Here is a 16,149-nt window from a genome sequence, read left to right as displayed (position 1 = left end):
TTACTGACATATTTTACTTCTACCAATTTCTAAGATCTAATGCTTATAAGAAAGTCATCCTATTCATCTTTATGGTACAAGCCTGACACAATGTTCAATATACTCAAGTCATATATAGTCTAATAACCAATAGACAATGTGTAGTCCAATTACTAATTAAATTCACAAAAACAACTCTATTAAGCAAAAGAAAACACATATATTAACACCACTACACAACTTCTGAATCAATTTTGGGACATACATGTGCAGATAATAATAGCTTCACACAAATAACACATTATTACAGCTAAATGTAGCCAAGGTTTCACACAAATAACACCTATTGCTCTTATACAATCTTACATCAGCTTTAGAAAAGAACCATAACTCAACAAAATTAATTAATTTATTTAATCAGATTAAAACTAGCAAATCAACGAATGACGATAATTCAACAAATTATTAGGACTAATTAGCAATCAAAACATGATGATACTTCAACCTGTAACTTGAAAATAGAAGAATGATTAATCTTCTTCAACACATTTACAAAGCACAAATTCAAATAGAACTAAAATCAAGATCACGAAACAGGTAATAAGCAAAAAACAAAAGACAAATTCATAATGATTAATCTTCTTCAACATTCTGAAAGAGTTCTTAAAACCCTCAATCACATTAACAACCTTATTTTTCTTAACCCTCTAATGGAAACAACAACAATAATTAACATACCCAAATAAGAAATGTACTAACCTGCGTTAACAAAACCCTAGCAAAAACAAACACCAGTCACCTTCTTCACAGCAAATATTGCAGTGATAATAAACCAGCAATTAGCAACTAAACAGCAATAAACATCGATAATCCAGGTTCGCAAGGATGAGAGGCCGACGATTCCTAAGAGAGCGACTCAGCTGCTCGAGTGAAGTGAACAAATCAAAAATCTAAAAACCTAAGTGAAGTGAGAGATTTAGCTACTTGTTATAAAGGATTATAAGATCATCGATAATCCAGGTCCGCCATTGGAGTCAAGTGAATCAGCTGCTAGGTCACCCCCATTGCTACTGTGTTTGAGTTGAGAGAACGAGAGGACGACGAAAAAGAAGAGAGAGAAGAATTAAAAAAAATTATATCTATTAGGGTTAGGTCTTTTTTAAAATTCCGCCCCTATACTTATTCAACCGCCCCTAAAATACAAAACAATAGGGGCGGATACATATTCCGCCCCACGGAACGGCTTAGTTTTTAAATGATAAAATATAGGGGCTTTTTATAGAACCGCCCCTACGAAACCGCCCCTGTATCTCTGTTTTGTTGTAGTGTGTGTATAAAATTGGCCATTTCATTTATTGTATTGTCTTTTCTACTATACATAAATAGTATATATAATATTCATGGGACCAATAGTGAAATGCCTATATGCAGGGTTCTTTGAAAATTGGACATATAAAGTTGGGTCTCTATATTCTATTCATTTGTCAAAAATGTCTTTCTTTAAACCACTTACTCAACGCAAGAAAAAGCTTGCTCTAATATATTTGCACAATTATAATAGCGTAGTGATTGTGCATTCAATTCACCACAGTAATAAAATTCATCAGTCATGTTGTATTAAAAACAAATCAACAATTGTAGATGCCCTGTGCATCCCTACGAGGCTAGATAGACCTATTACATATATATTGGAAGACTCAAAATATATCTTTAAACACCGTAAATCACAAACAACCTTTCCTTTGTATTATTTTCACATATTCTCTATCTGTCTCATTTTTCGAGAAATGAAAAAAGGCATTTTTTTGCAATCCAACTTGCCCTGCCATTCAAATATAAATTGGTTAGTATCGTATTGTGCCTCACACAACTTGAGCACTGAGGTTAGCTTTTTCTTTACCTCTTTCAATTTCAATATGTTCGCATATAATTCCCATTCTCACATTTTGTTTTTTCCAAATTTGCCCATCAACACACGCATATCTCATACAAGGTAATAAAATTTTAAAATTGTCAATCAATTCACATGTGCGTGCTTTGTATTTGTAAGAAAGTGCGACAAATGTTTATGTACAACAGACTAAATTGATTATCTATCAAAAAACATGAAGAGGTTACAAGAGTCTGAGTTACCTAATGACATGACCATTTTTTTTAAATGGTCTCTTTAAAAAATGAAATGAATTTAGCCACTGACATTTGGCTAATTATTTTTTATTGGTATTCTATGTTGGTTTTTGAATTTTTTCAAAATTGTCTACGTAAAAGATATATAAACACTTTATAATATTCACTTTACAATAGAAACTTGCGTTTTTTGTCGATAAATTATTTATTTGTCTTTGCAATTTACACATTAAGTTACAAAATAACTTTATTATATTTGTTTACAATTATAAAATATTATTTTTTATTATACAATTTAATAGTTTAAAACTTGGGTTAATTGCAAATTAATACACAAACTTTACCCCAATTTGCAATTACAACACGAACTTTAAAACTTGGCAAATTGGTACACCGATTTTCATTTTTTGGCGAATTGATACACCGAACTGGAAAAACACTAACGTGGACATTGTCATATACAGCCACGTGTTGTTGTATGATTGGTCGGTGTACTAATTTGCCAAAAAAATGAAAGTTGGTGTATTAAATTGCCAAGTTTCAAAGTTCGTGTTGTAATTGCAAATTAGGATAAAGTTCGTGTATTAATTTGCAATTAACCCTTAAAACTTTTGCTGTATAAATCAAAGAGCATAAGATTTTCCTTTAGATTTGTGAAAATGATATGTCTTTGATGAGGCATAAGAGTTAAAAAATATTTTAAATTGAAATGATCATAAAAGAAATAACTAATATATGTGACATTCAAATTGGATTTTTTGTTACCTAGATGCCGCAACTTATCGTGACGTCTGACTACTTGCTTATGTTTACGCTATCTCATTTGCACTGCCCGCCATATTTTTACAAAGTAACTAAGCAGTCTGGAACATTCTTATGGATGCCACAATGGTTTTTAACATTTACAGACTGTGTTATGGATTTGACTTATGCCGAATTTCATGGGCAAAGCAATTTTTCCGAAAATGATGCCAAAAATCTGGCTGCCAATGCAGACTTGAATTGTTAAAAGACAATTTTGATGTTTAAATAAATTATTACCACACACATCGGTTGAAATTTTTAACTAAATCCATGGACACGATTCTCGAACATTGTGGTGTAGATAATATGTTATACATTGGGCTCATGGTTAAATACAAGGCCACAAGGTAAAAATATGAAAGACTTAAACCATAATTATTGCAACGTGATATTTCCTTTGCTTTGAAGTAGTTTTAGGGCATATGGATAATCTTTGTATTTTATTGTTTTAGCTTTGTTTGGTTGTATATTGTGTTTGTGTTATATTAGTGAATTTTTTTCCAATTATCTATTATTTAAATAAAAAAAAGTCTGGCCGCTATATATCACGACACATAGTAGCATATTACTATCAAATATAAAAGAAACTACGATAATTAATACTTTTAGTTCTACATTGTACTTAGCTTTTAGTTGGAATGGATTGAAGTTTTACCAGTCTAAGCAGTTCCATCTGTTTTTTTGCCAAAACTACAGGTTTTTGCTGGATTTTATACACTCGGCTAAGTTAACAGATTGTTCAAAACAAACCAGTAAGTTAATTTAATAACTGTATTGCATGATATTAATTTTTTTTATCATTGCGTATTACCTATCAATTTTATTACCTTTTAGGTTTGTAAAAATGAATTGTTCGTGATTCACATAATTACATAACTAACAGACTTTAAAATAATACCAGATGCATTAACTATAGTTTTTTAAGTAAAAATATATGAGATTAGATACTAGGTGGATTTAAAACATCATTTTTTTTAAAAAAACGCTTTCTAACAGAATACTAAGCTCCTTTTACCAAGGTTTAGGTTTAGTAAAAAAACGAAAGGGCGCGGCTTTACAGCAACACCATTACTCGTCACCTAAGCGTGGGCAAACATAAGATTAGGTTGACGATGATTCAACACGTAAATATAGTTGTTAAAACGTACATGAACTCGCCGTTACCGGGACATTTGGTTTTAGATTGTCGTACCTGTGTCGACTCGACACGAGGAGAGATGCGACGGTAGATTTGAGTCGAACCCTTAATGGAGCGTACCGACTCTATAAAAAACAAAAATTCGCAAAGAAAATGAGGTAGTTGCAGGTTTTTTTTGAGGAAATTTGAGAAAAATGCAACATAACAGGGAATATAAATAGTTTTTTTATATTAGGTTCGACTGTCATTTTTATTTTATTTTGAATATTGTAATTAATGTTAAAAAGGAATCAGACATATGTTTTGCAATAAGAGATGCATAGTTGTTTAGATTAGGGACGCTGGTTTCATTTTTTTTGTCTTTTACGCAATTAACTTTTAACATTTTCAGAGTATTTTTTATTTCCTGCAAATGATAAACATAAACATTAATTTGATATGTGGCTTTGTATTTACATAGAAAAGTAACAAAACTTTCAATTTAGTCCCACTTCTTAATGTCTTTGTAGAAATAAAATACCAATTTACGGACAAATTATCTCTCTCTCTATCTATCTATCTATCTATCTATCTATCTATATATATACTACTGAGCACTAAATTTTTTATTTTTTTAAACCAGTCAGGTCCGAAAAACCAGTGTCTAAGTTGAACTTATGAACTCATAACTTTAGTTTTAACATTAAAAGTTCTCAGCCAATGGTTAGCAAAATAGATTTGGTTTGAAATTTTTCGGCGTCCATTCAGGTCGGAAAATCAGTTTCCTTTCTCTACTCTCACGAGTACGTTCAGTACGCAGGGTATGTTTGATACGGCTAGCAAATCACACTTCTCGCGCGCAAAGCGTTGTATATCTCTATTGCAGTGCAGTAACTGGTCTTTTGATTGTTCCATACCTATTTTTTGATAGCGTTGAATTGTAACACAAATGTTTTTTTTTATTCTAGCGCTGTCTCCAAATAATTTTGGCATTATAAAAAATGAAATTATTTAGGCCGCCAAATTCCCGATAATGTTTCTGCAAAACGCGCCATTATTTTTTCGATCTCGATTTTTATAAGTTGAACTCTATGATGTGCAGATGCCTGTGTTGTCGTTAAGTTGTGAATCCCAGTTGGTTGGTGCCTTAAAAACCTTATTCATGCTAGCCCCAAATTATGATACAAGCCATACGGTGAGCAGTTGTTTTTTTAGCCATGTGACATTCACATATAGACACCTTCGATCAAAAGATTTGGCCGAGAAAGTTTTAATTGCGCGTTGTGACAATGCAAAAGATGCAAAGGACACGACATCTAGATTGGATCTAGAATTCTTGGAAGAGGTTTGCAGATTGCGAATTGGTGATCCCTGTTTCGCGGATCTGCCCCGAATTGAGCTTTTTTGGTGTTTTTGGCGAAGAATTTCCAGGTCAATGTAAGCCTGATTATAGAGAACTTTGCGCTCTTTATGAAGCAGTACGCAAAGAATATGAATTGCTTGAATCGGCTTTGCATGTTATCATGCAAGGCGACTGCATTCTTTACCTTTCCGACTCTAAAGTCATTCTAGCTATTTGATGTGTTTGGCCTTACGACATTTGGTCTACATATTTTAAATGTGTACTTTTTAAGCTGACTATATAGTCATGCGCTGTAAGCAATGTTATTAGTGTTTTGATTACATTGCCCTAAGTGCTTTATTGTGGTTGTTTTGCTATTGAATGATATTATAATATACAATATTACCTTTAAATAGGTGAATTTCATAATTTTAGGAGTCGCCTGGCTACATGTATAGATGTCTAAGCATTTTATTTCGCGGCGGCGCAAGCGTCAGCATGATTAGATGCTAAAATCCCAATTCACAGAACCCGCTAATTTGACAAAGCCACATAACACGGTTGTCAATATATACAAGGGGCCTAAATGCGAATGCCTAGATTATGGGGCCCTTTTTTGGCGCGCTGAAGCAATACAACAAACTATGGGCTGTAAATTTCCATAGTTCAACATGTGGTGTAAAAAGGGCATGGTTCATTTGCCAGCTTTGCAAAAATCACCGGATTTTCTTAATGCGCTACTAAATGACACAATATATAGAGAATCTTAGAAATTCCGTGAATGTATTCGCGAATACAATTCAATGTTTGCATTTACTTCGGCAGGTGGAAGGATTGACTACGACATTAACAAAAAACCAAGACCGAATGTATTGTCTATTAGTGGGAAAAATTATCATGCAATAGGATCTCTTTTGCCAGTCAATAGAGAGAAGCCTAAATTTGCCTAATTGTACGTTTTTGACACAATTAACAAAATTCATAGAATATCATGTTTTGACCAAAATAGTTTCACAAATTTAATTGATGAAACAATTGTCAATAGCTTATCGCAATGTTTGATGAATGCAACGAAATTGCTAAATCATTTAGAATGGCTATATTTATCGAATATTCTTTGGTGTCAATAAAATTGAAGTTAGCTGGTCGAAGAGAATACAACAATGACCAATACGCTGCTCCAGTAGCAAGTCAAATTGTTGGACTTTTAGTTGGCAATTTTGGTTATTATGATAAGAACCGTGATATTGTGGTCGAATATAAAACCAGGGATTTACGAAGAATTAGTTACTTGCATCCCAGTTTCATGGCGATGCAATTTTCCATATTATTCCCTTAAGGCGAAGGAGGTTATACAATAGTTGCGTACGCGCCTACCACTAGAAATAGACGTGTTAAGCGGACTCATATTACAATGCGAGAATATTATGCTTATTTCATCCAGTAACGGGGAACCGATCATTCGACTTGTTGCAAGGTGGTCGTCTATTTCAGCAATTTATTATCGATGCTTTCACATGTATAGAGTAAGAACATTTAGATTATATTAAACGGAATCAGAAGGCTCTTCGCTCAGAGATATATAGTGGTATACGTGATGCTCTTTTTCGCGGTGATACCGAAAGTAATAACATAGGCAAACATGTCATATTTCCCGCCTCTTACACAAGGAGCTCACGATATATGATGGAACATTACCATGATGCTATAGCTATTTGTCGTGTCTTTTGTCATCCTGATTTATTTGTTACATTCACATGTTTAGTCCAAAATTTCAGATATGTTGGCGGTTATGGATGGACAAACGGCAGAAAATCGGCATGACATTATGTCTCTTATAAGTATAAAAGAGAAGCAAATGCATTATTGTACATGTAACAGTCAATTTGGTTCTCCAAATAAGTATAGCAAGTGTCCTTATTGGTGTATTTTTTAAGAAAAGAAAGAGATAGAAAATTGTCATATTTGCTTCAGAGATATCTCAAATCACATTTAAAGAAAAATAAAAGAAAATAGGTAAGAAGAGTACTTAAATGATGTCATGTATGTGTTCAAAAAAAATAAAACAGAAATAAAAGATAAAGGAGATTTGATGAGACTGTTTTAGATTTAAATCTTAATTCAGATTAAAAAAATCAAAAAAATAAGGACAGCTAAATAGGACCCCATTATAAATCTAATTAATTAGTTAAATTATAATATTTTATAGTAGGGCAATTTAAAATATATCAAATATATTTCTCAAGAAATAAAAAAGGACCAAATATGGTTTTATTTAATAATAATTTCTATTTTTATTAAAATTAACACTACTCGAATTCAAACTTGAAAATTTAAAAAATATTTAGTGATAACGTAGAGATAACATATAATAGGGGGGAGAAACAATCTCGGTAAAATTAAGTTTCACTAAGTCAAGCATAGACTAGCCGAGATACCGACTTGTGCACAACTCGAAAACTTGATCTCCCGAGATAGCTCGGAAAGTCGATAAACGACCTGGAAAATAGCCCGAAGTCATGAGTATAGAGGATAGTTCGACATCTCCTCAAGGGAACACTAGCTAGGAATCTTTGGATCAGCCGATTGATCTTTAACAGATGTTAGGGTACCCGTTATTCGCTTAACCTAGATATTAGATAAATATGGTCACACGTGAGAGATAATCTAGAGGGGACCACAACAGATTTGATGACAAGCGAGAATGTTCCACGAGCAGTTTGCACTTGATACAGCACTCAAGGTGTAACTGAATAGGCCACCTAAGGCAAACAGAAAAGTGAGGACCAGAGAGAGGGAAGAGAAAAAAATTATGCACATATGCTTATATAAATCACCTTATGTGTAAACCCTAAGGTACGCCTCTATTCTCACATTTTTAATTTTTTCTTCTTTCTTTTTTTCTTTTCTTTCCCTTACTGAAACTGACTTGAGAGTCGGAGCGGACAGCCGGTGAACCCCAACGGCGTTGCTTCTGACCTCTGTTTGCTTTTCTTCTTCAGGCCCTGGAGGACACCTCAGATCGTGATTTATCATTTACGAAATTATTTAAAAGTATTTTCAAAATTAACTCTAAATTATTACTTGAAAAGTCTTACTCTAGTGCATGTTAGAATATTGACGCGTTGGTTTCTCGCTACAAATCACGTTCCAACGTATACTTTTTAAAATGGTTCTATATGGTTTTTTAAACAACAATTTGCAATCATTTCTAAGAAATAGTTTCTTAAACAGTTCAACAGTTTTAAACAGTTTTTTTTTATAGTTCTTTTAAAAATATAAATTTTTTTCTAAAAATAATTTCTAAAAAGATAGATTTCAAATGGCTTTTAAAATATAAGTTAAAAATAGTATTTCTTTAAATTTAATATAAAAAAAATATATTAAAACAAGAAAGTAAAAAAATAAAGTTTTCAATTCAAAGGGTTTTTTCATATGAAGTTAAAAGGGTTAATTCCTAAAAAAATCACGAACTTTACACGAAATTTCATTTTCATCATAACCTTTAAAAGTTGTCATTTAAAGGCATGAACTTTCATTTCATTTCAAATCTATCATCAAAGTAAAATTCGGTGTATTTTATCTGACTAAAAATTCCTAATCCTAGATACTCTAACTGAAAAATAATAAGATTTGATGTTGATTAATAACTTAGGTCTTTCATTAATGATTTAGTGAAAAATTTAGTCAATAAAAATACACTGAAATGATGAATTTGAAACAATATGAAAGTTCGTGATTTTAAATGGCAACTTTTAAAGGTCATGATTAAAATGAAACTCCGTATGAAGTTCGTGATTTTTTTAGGAATTAACCCAAATTAAAAATAAAATATGTTTTATATATTTTCAAAATTTAAACATTATTCGAGCTTGAGCTTGAACTTGGCTTAATTGGAAAAATTAAAAGAAAGTACTAAAATATGTGGGGCTTTTCATGCGGTACATTTTTTTTATTTCTTTTCATGCGGTACACAAATCATAAAAAAGGTTTTCATATGTACCTTTTTATTGACATCGTCATGACGTCCGCGTGTAGCTATCAACATGTGCACCAGCTTTTGCTGGTGCACTTGCTTTAATGACCCACGCCGCGCCTGGGTCATTCTTCCACTGTTTTTCATTTTTTCACTATTTTTATTTTTTCACTAGTCTTTCACTATTTTCATTAATTTTTAAAAGAAAATATAAATATTTTATTTATATATTTAATTATTTATATTCTGTAGAAAATTTATTTATTATACATAAATATTAAAATTTTAATTTTAAAATATAAATATATTAAATTTTTATTTTTTATTTTTTATTTTTTTAAATTTTATTTTAAAAAAAAACATAAATAATTCATATACATTTTTATTTAAATTATATAGATTTTTTTTGTTATATATAAATTTTAGAAATATAAATATAAATTTTAATTTTAAAATATATATTATCAACAATAGCGACGGTAGAGTTTTTTTTCCTTATTGGTGCCGATACATCTCCGATAGGGACGGAGCTAGGTAGTCCCCAAGAGAACCCTTGCCCCCTCTCAAAAAATAGCATAAAACCTTTTAACTTTTGTTTGATTTACAAATAAATAATATATTGTGCTTACATTTTTACATTTTTTAATTCTTTTTTCCTTTAAAACATCTCTTTAATTTTATTTTTTTAAAAAATATATTTATTAAATGTAGATTTTCGTATAATTTGGCTCTCCTCTAAATTTGTTCATGGTCCGCCCCTAATTTTCGATACATATTTGATACATTTTCAATACATATCTTATACATCACTGATACATATTTGTTATATTTCTAATACATGCTTGATACATTGCCGACATATATTTGATATATATTCGATCGTTTGAACTATTTTTCTTGTTTTTATACAATTTTTTATTTGATTACATTTATTGATTTTATATATATTTGATGTATTTTTGAGACGTGTCGGAAATTGTTTTACATGTGTTATATATATATATATATATATATATATATATATATATATATATATATATATATATATATATATATATATATATGATACATTTACGATCATATTTGATACAACTCCAATAAATATATAATACATCTTCGATACATGTACGATATATTTTCGATACATATATGATTCATTTCTGATACATATTTTTAATTTACATATCTGATACATATTGATACATTTTCGATACATATACAATACATCTCCGATACGTACATTTATGAGACGTGTGAGAATATTTTTATATATATTATACTCATTTGATATATTTTTAATATACAATTTATACATTATAAATACATTATTTTTACTAAATTTATACACGATAATATTTTTTTTAAATATAATTATTAAATATATCATTGATATAATTTGTACATGGTAAGTACATTAAGTAGATACATCGTTGACACATAATTTATACATGATATGTATAATTTTTACCATATTATTTATATATAATTATATTTTTTAACAATAAATATATTTCTGATATAAAATTATATATAATTAATGCATTTTTATACGTCAGACCTTCGGTATGTATAAATAATGTATTTTATAAATAACTCATAAATTATATTTTTTAGAATTTTATTATTTGTGTATTTTTATATTTATTTAAATTTAGTCAAAAAATTGATATATTTATATTTTTAAAATTAAAATTAATATTAAAATTAATTTTAGTATTTTTAAAAATTATATAATATAAATAACTCATAAATTATATTTTTAGAATTGTAGCATGTGTATTTTATATTTTAAAATTTAATCAAAAAATGGTATATTATTTTTAAAATTAAAATTAATTTTAATAGTTTTCAAATTTATATAACGTAAATAAATTATATATATAATTTAAATAAATAAATTATTTATACTTTAAAAAAGAATATTAGTTAAAAAAACAGAGAAGCTATGCATCGGTTCGAGAACTGATGCATGTGCCCGCAGGGCTGACCCATACGTCAGCCCTGCACTAACGCGAATCAGGTCTGACGCGCATCAGTCATTTATTAAAAGAAAAGTTAATAATATTTTACATATTATTTGTTTAAATTTTTTTAATAAAAATAGGTGCAAATGTAAAGAGTGAAGATAAAAAGGTGCACGTGTAAATAGTATCCGTTTTTAGGATACTTTTGAAAGATACCCGGCTTAATTCGGTCTCGGCTCGGCCCATCTATTAGCCTAAAATGGACCTATTGACCTGGCCCTTTTAACATTCTAGTGCCCGATTTTCGACCGCGCCCAAAAACAAAATGAAAAACAGAGTTTGATACCTTGGTGGGTGTCAAGCATGACGGCACACAGAGTTTCAAGAAAAGCTTTAACCAATCCGTTTCTTTTATTCCAAAACCCTGAACAATCTTTATCCAACATACTTCAATCTCTTTTAAATTCTCCTACTCATTCTTCCAATCTCCACCATGTCAAGCAAATCCACGCCAACTCCATTATCAATGGCGTCACAAACAATGGCCTTCTTGGAGCCAAGGTTTTGGGTATGTATGTTCTTTCTGAGAGCTTCACAGATGCCAAGAAATGTTTTTTTCAGCTTAAATTATCATACTTTGCCATGCCCTGGAATTGGATGATTAGAGGGTTTAATAAAGTTGGTCACTTTGATTTTGCCTTGTTGTTTTACTTTAAGATGTTGGGTTGTGGTGTTTTTCCTGATAAGTATACTTTTCCTCCTGTCATTAAGGCTTGTGGGGGATTGAATAATGTGAGACTTGGTATGGTGGTTCATGATATGATGTTGTCGATGGGTTTTGATGTGGATGAGTTTGTGGGTAGTTCGTTGATTAAATTGTATGCTGAGAGTGGTTGTGTAGAGGATGCGTATCGTTTGTTTGGTGAAATGCCGAAGAAAGATTGCGTCTTGTGGAATGTTATGCTTAACGGTTTTGTGAAATGCGGAGAATTGGTTAGTGCTTTGAAGGTGTTTAGGGATATGAGGAATTGTGAAACTAAGCCCAATTCGACGACTTTTGCTTCTGTTGTTTCGGTTTGTGCTTCGGAGGGAATGCGCGAATTTGGTAATCAGCTCCATGGACTTGTTATTAGTTGTGGGTTTCAGTTTGATCCTCTAACAGGTAATGCACTTGTGGCTATGTATTCTAAATTCGGACAGTTGTCTGATGCACAAAAACTTTTTGGTATTCTTCCCGAGACTAGTGCGGTGACTTGGAATGGGATGATTGCGGGGTATGTACAAAACGGGTTCTTGCACGAGGCTTCATTTTTGTTTTCTGAGATGATGTCTGCTGGTGTTAAGCCCGACGCCATTACATTTGCTAGTTTCCTTCCGTCAGTCACTGAATCAGCGAGTCTCAAGCATGGTAAGGAAATTCATGGTTATATAGTGAGACATGGTATAACTTTAGATGTATTCTTGAAGAGCGCACTTATTGACATATACTTTAAGTGCAGGGATGTAGAGATGGCATGCAAGATTTTTAACCAAAGCACAAATGTTGATATTGTGGTCTGTACAGCTATGATTTCGGGATATGTACTCAACGGGCGGTGCAATGATGCTTTAGAACTTTTTAGGTGGTTACTCGAAGAGAAAATGAGTCCAAATGCGGTAACTCTAGCAAGCGTCATACCTGCATGTGCTGGTTTGGCTGCTTTAAAACTGGGGAAGGAATTGCATGCTAACATTCTCAAGCATAGACTTGATGAGAGGTGTCATGTCGGAAGTGCAATTGTGGACATGTACGCTAAATGCGGAAGGTTGGATTTAGCGCATCAAGTATTTAAAAGGATGCCTGAAAAAGATTCTGTTTGCTGGAATGCAATAATAGCAAACTGTTCCCAAAATGGCAAACCACAAGAGGCTATTGATCTTTTTCGCCAAATGGGGATGGAAGGAATGAGTTATGACTGTGTGAGTATATCAGCTGCTCTTTCTGCTTCTGCAAACTTACCGGCACTCTATTATGGGAAGGCAATTCATAGTTTCATGATTAAAGGTGCATTCAAGTCGGATATTTTCGCTGAGAGTGCACTAATTGACATGTACGGGAAATGCGGAAACTTGAATACTGCCAGTCGTGTGTTTGACATGATGCAGGAGAAGAATGAAGTTTCATGGAACAATGTCATTTCCGCTTATGGAAGCCATGGCCAGCTTGATGTTTCTCTGTCCCTGTTCCGTAAAATGTTAGAAGACGGAATTCGACCTGATCATGTGACATTTCTTACTATATTATCTGCTTGTGGACATTCTGGTCAAGTTGATAAGGCAATTCAGTACTTCAGATGCATGACTGAGGAATATAGGATCCCAGCTCAGATGGAGCACTATGCTTGCATGGTAGATTTGTATGGTCGTGCAGGCCGTTTCAGTGAAGCATTTGAAACTATAAAGAGCATGCCATTCTTACCTGATAATGGTATTTGGGGAACATTAATGGGAGCATGTCATCTCCATGGTAATGTCGAGCTTGCTGAAGTGGCTTCAAGACATTTACTTGACATGGATCCAGACAATTCTGGCAGCTATGTGCTGCTTTCTAACATTCATGCTTGTGCTGGAAAATGGGGGAGTGTTCGCAAGATTCGAAGTTTAATGAAGGAACGAGGAGTAAATAAGGTTCCCGGATGCAGCTGGATTGAGGTCCACAACACCACACATATGTTTGTTGCAGCAGATGGAAGTCATCCACAGTCTGCTCAGATCTATTCGGTACTTGACAATGTTCTATCTGAGCTAAGAAAAGAAGGTTATGTTGCTAAATCTTACCTTCAGATGCATCCACAAATTTTGGGCTGTGCTCATTAAAGAATTTTGATCATATTTGAGGGTGAGGAGCAGGGAGTAATATAGTTTGTGATATGACCATATTTGGTCGGAAAATCACAAATGTTGGAGGCCTTACTATGGCTTTTACCTGCTGGCACATTTTTCATACTCACATACACAGAAGGATCTCTAATATAAGAAGTGTTAAGAACTTCCTTTAAAGGTTTGGGCAACGACATAACTGGCAGGCCATGAGCTGAAGTGGAGAGGCTCCTGAAGCTAGTAAATTGGTATATATTTCTGAAAATTCTACATATTTATTAATTCTTATGATACATGGTCACAACCTATACATGTATATTAATAAATGGATAGAAGTTTAAACCTATGCTGTATTTTTATGCCTATTGTCAATTTAGTGTCTTTGTATGGCAGATTCAACAGAGCACCCTGACTCTTTGCCAATAGAAAAAGGCCTTCTACTTGTTGAGCTCTTCTGATTTTCTTTTTTCTGCCAAACTTTCTTATCTGCATTTGCTTAACACCTTGTGTAGATAATATCACACCGAAGTGATTAGAAAAGCAAAATAAATATCATTATAGACGTATAGAATCTATTTTATTTTTTGTTTTTAATTTTTTAAGAGTTCAAGTTTAGTACATAAATATGAAATTGGCTGAAAACGTTAAATCTTTATCCAACTTTAAATTTTAAGAAGATTCATCTTTTATACATTCAATTTTCTTGTCAATGAAATTAGTTTAGCTAAAATCTGTTTTGGCAATTCCGCTTTATGTGTCATATCTTTTTTTTTCTCTTAGGCTCTTTATATCATATCTGTTACATATTTATTTGACTTGATATTATCAAGGTTTATTTGAAGTTGGTGCAGATATATATCAATTTGCCGAAGTGGATTTTTCACGCGTATTGCCAGCCCATGAGTCACCAAGCAAAGAGTGCAATTCTCCTAGATATGAAAGTATCAAATATGTAGACCATTCAGTATCAAGAATTCTTCAGACATTGGGTAAACTGGAAAATTTGAGGCAGTTGCGACAAAGTAACCGAGTTGTGCTGGCATTTTAAATCTCCTAGGCTCAGGTATCACCTCTTCATCCCCCATAGTTTGGTGTTGGTAGGCACCCGTTTTGCTGGTAATTTTGCTCTATGTTAGGGATCAGTTCGATAGGCATTGATGTGTTCTTGAATTTGTTGATTAAATTCATTGTAAGAAGCTTTTTAGTGAGATTTGGCATATTTTTTTCATAAAAACATACAAAACCGTGTAGGATGATTTGTTGAGAATGGTCATTTTAGAAACGAAATTAGTGTGACCACCTATTCACTGTTTTACATGTTTTTATGAGAAAAAGTGGAATACTAATAATAATGAAGCAAAGAAGATAACTTCTCTACAAGAGCTGCAAGGGCGATCCTTAATTCTTGAAAGTCTATTCTATAAATGTACTCTACAAAATATTCCTAATAATCAAATTTATTACTGAAGAAATTACTATCTGAATTTCTGTTATCTTGTTATAAGCTCTAAATTTTGTTTGCAAACCATGTTCTGAACATCTTCCGTATGCAACCATGAACTGGTCCAGTGAAAGAAGAAAAGAGAAACGACTTCCTGTTGTTACAGTTTGTATTAATTTCGTCTGCAGTAAGTAATTGGTGTTCCGTCGGTGCTTTTTAGCAATGCGTGCAACAATTGTGGAAGAGATGTCTGCATGAGTCTCTTATAATTTGTTCTTCATAGTAATGGTGGTGAACTTAAAACTGTAGTGCTTGCAAACTATAGATGTTTGTGACGCTCTTCCTGTTTTTTCTTAGTAATTACATTGGAATTGTGTACAGTTTCTTTCTATAATAGATTATTTTTGCATACAGTTCTTGTGAATACTCTTTGGAAAGAAGGAAAAACAGATGAGGCTGTATTGGCTGTTGAAGACATGGAGCGGCGAGGTATCATGGGCTTTGCTGCCCTTTATTATGATCTTGCTCGATGTCTTTGTA

General features: G+C 32.3%; 1 protein-coding gene across 2 annotated transcripts; it reads left to right on the top strand.

Annotated features, from left to right (window-relative positions):
- The first annotated feature begins 11,638 nt into the window (after positions 1 to 11,638).
- On the top strand, positions 11,639 to 16,149 carry LOC126670979 (pentatricopeptide repeat-containing protein At4g21300). 2 transcript variants are annotated; one of them, XM_050364655.2, is made up of 3 exons: positions 11,639 to 14,416; positions 15,020 to 15,231; positions 16,024 to 16,149. In XM_050364655.2, the coding sequence occupies exon 1, from the start codon at positions 11,673 to 11,675 to the stop codon at positions 14,163 to 14,165; it is 2,493 nt and encodes an 830-aa protein (XP_050220612.1). In that variant the 5' UTR covers positions 11,639 to 11,672; the 3' UTR covers positions 14,166 to 14,416; positions 15,020 to 15,231; positions 16,024 to 16,149. The 2 variants fall into 2 exon arrangements, with proteins under 2 accessions (XP_050220612.1, XP_050220611.1); XM_050364654.2 differs by having other exon boundaries at positions 15,011 to 15,231.

The sequence above is a fragment of the Mercurialis annua genome, linkage group LG3 (assembly GCF_937616625.2).
Source record: "Mercurialis annua linkage group LG3, ddMerAnnu1.2, whole genome shotgun sequence".
In the NCBI taxonomy this organism is placed as follows: Eukaryota; Viridiplantae; Streptophyta; class Magnoliopsida; order Malpighiales; family Euphorbiaceae; genus Mercurialis; species Mercurialis annua.
Note: the sequence above shows the minus strand (reverse complement) of the source record. Positions and strands in the feature narration are given on the sequence as shown.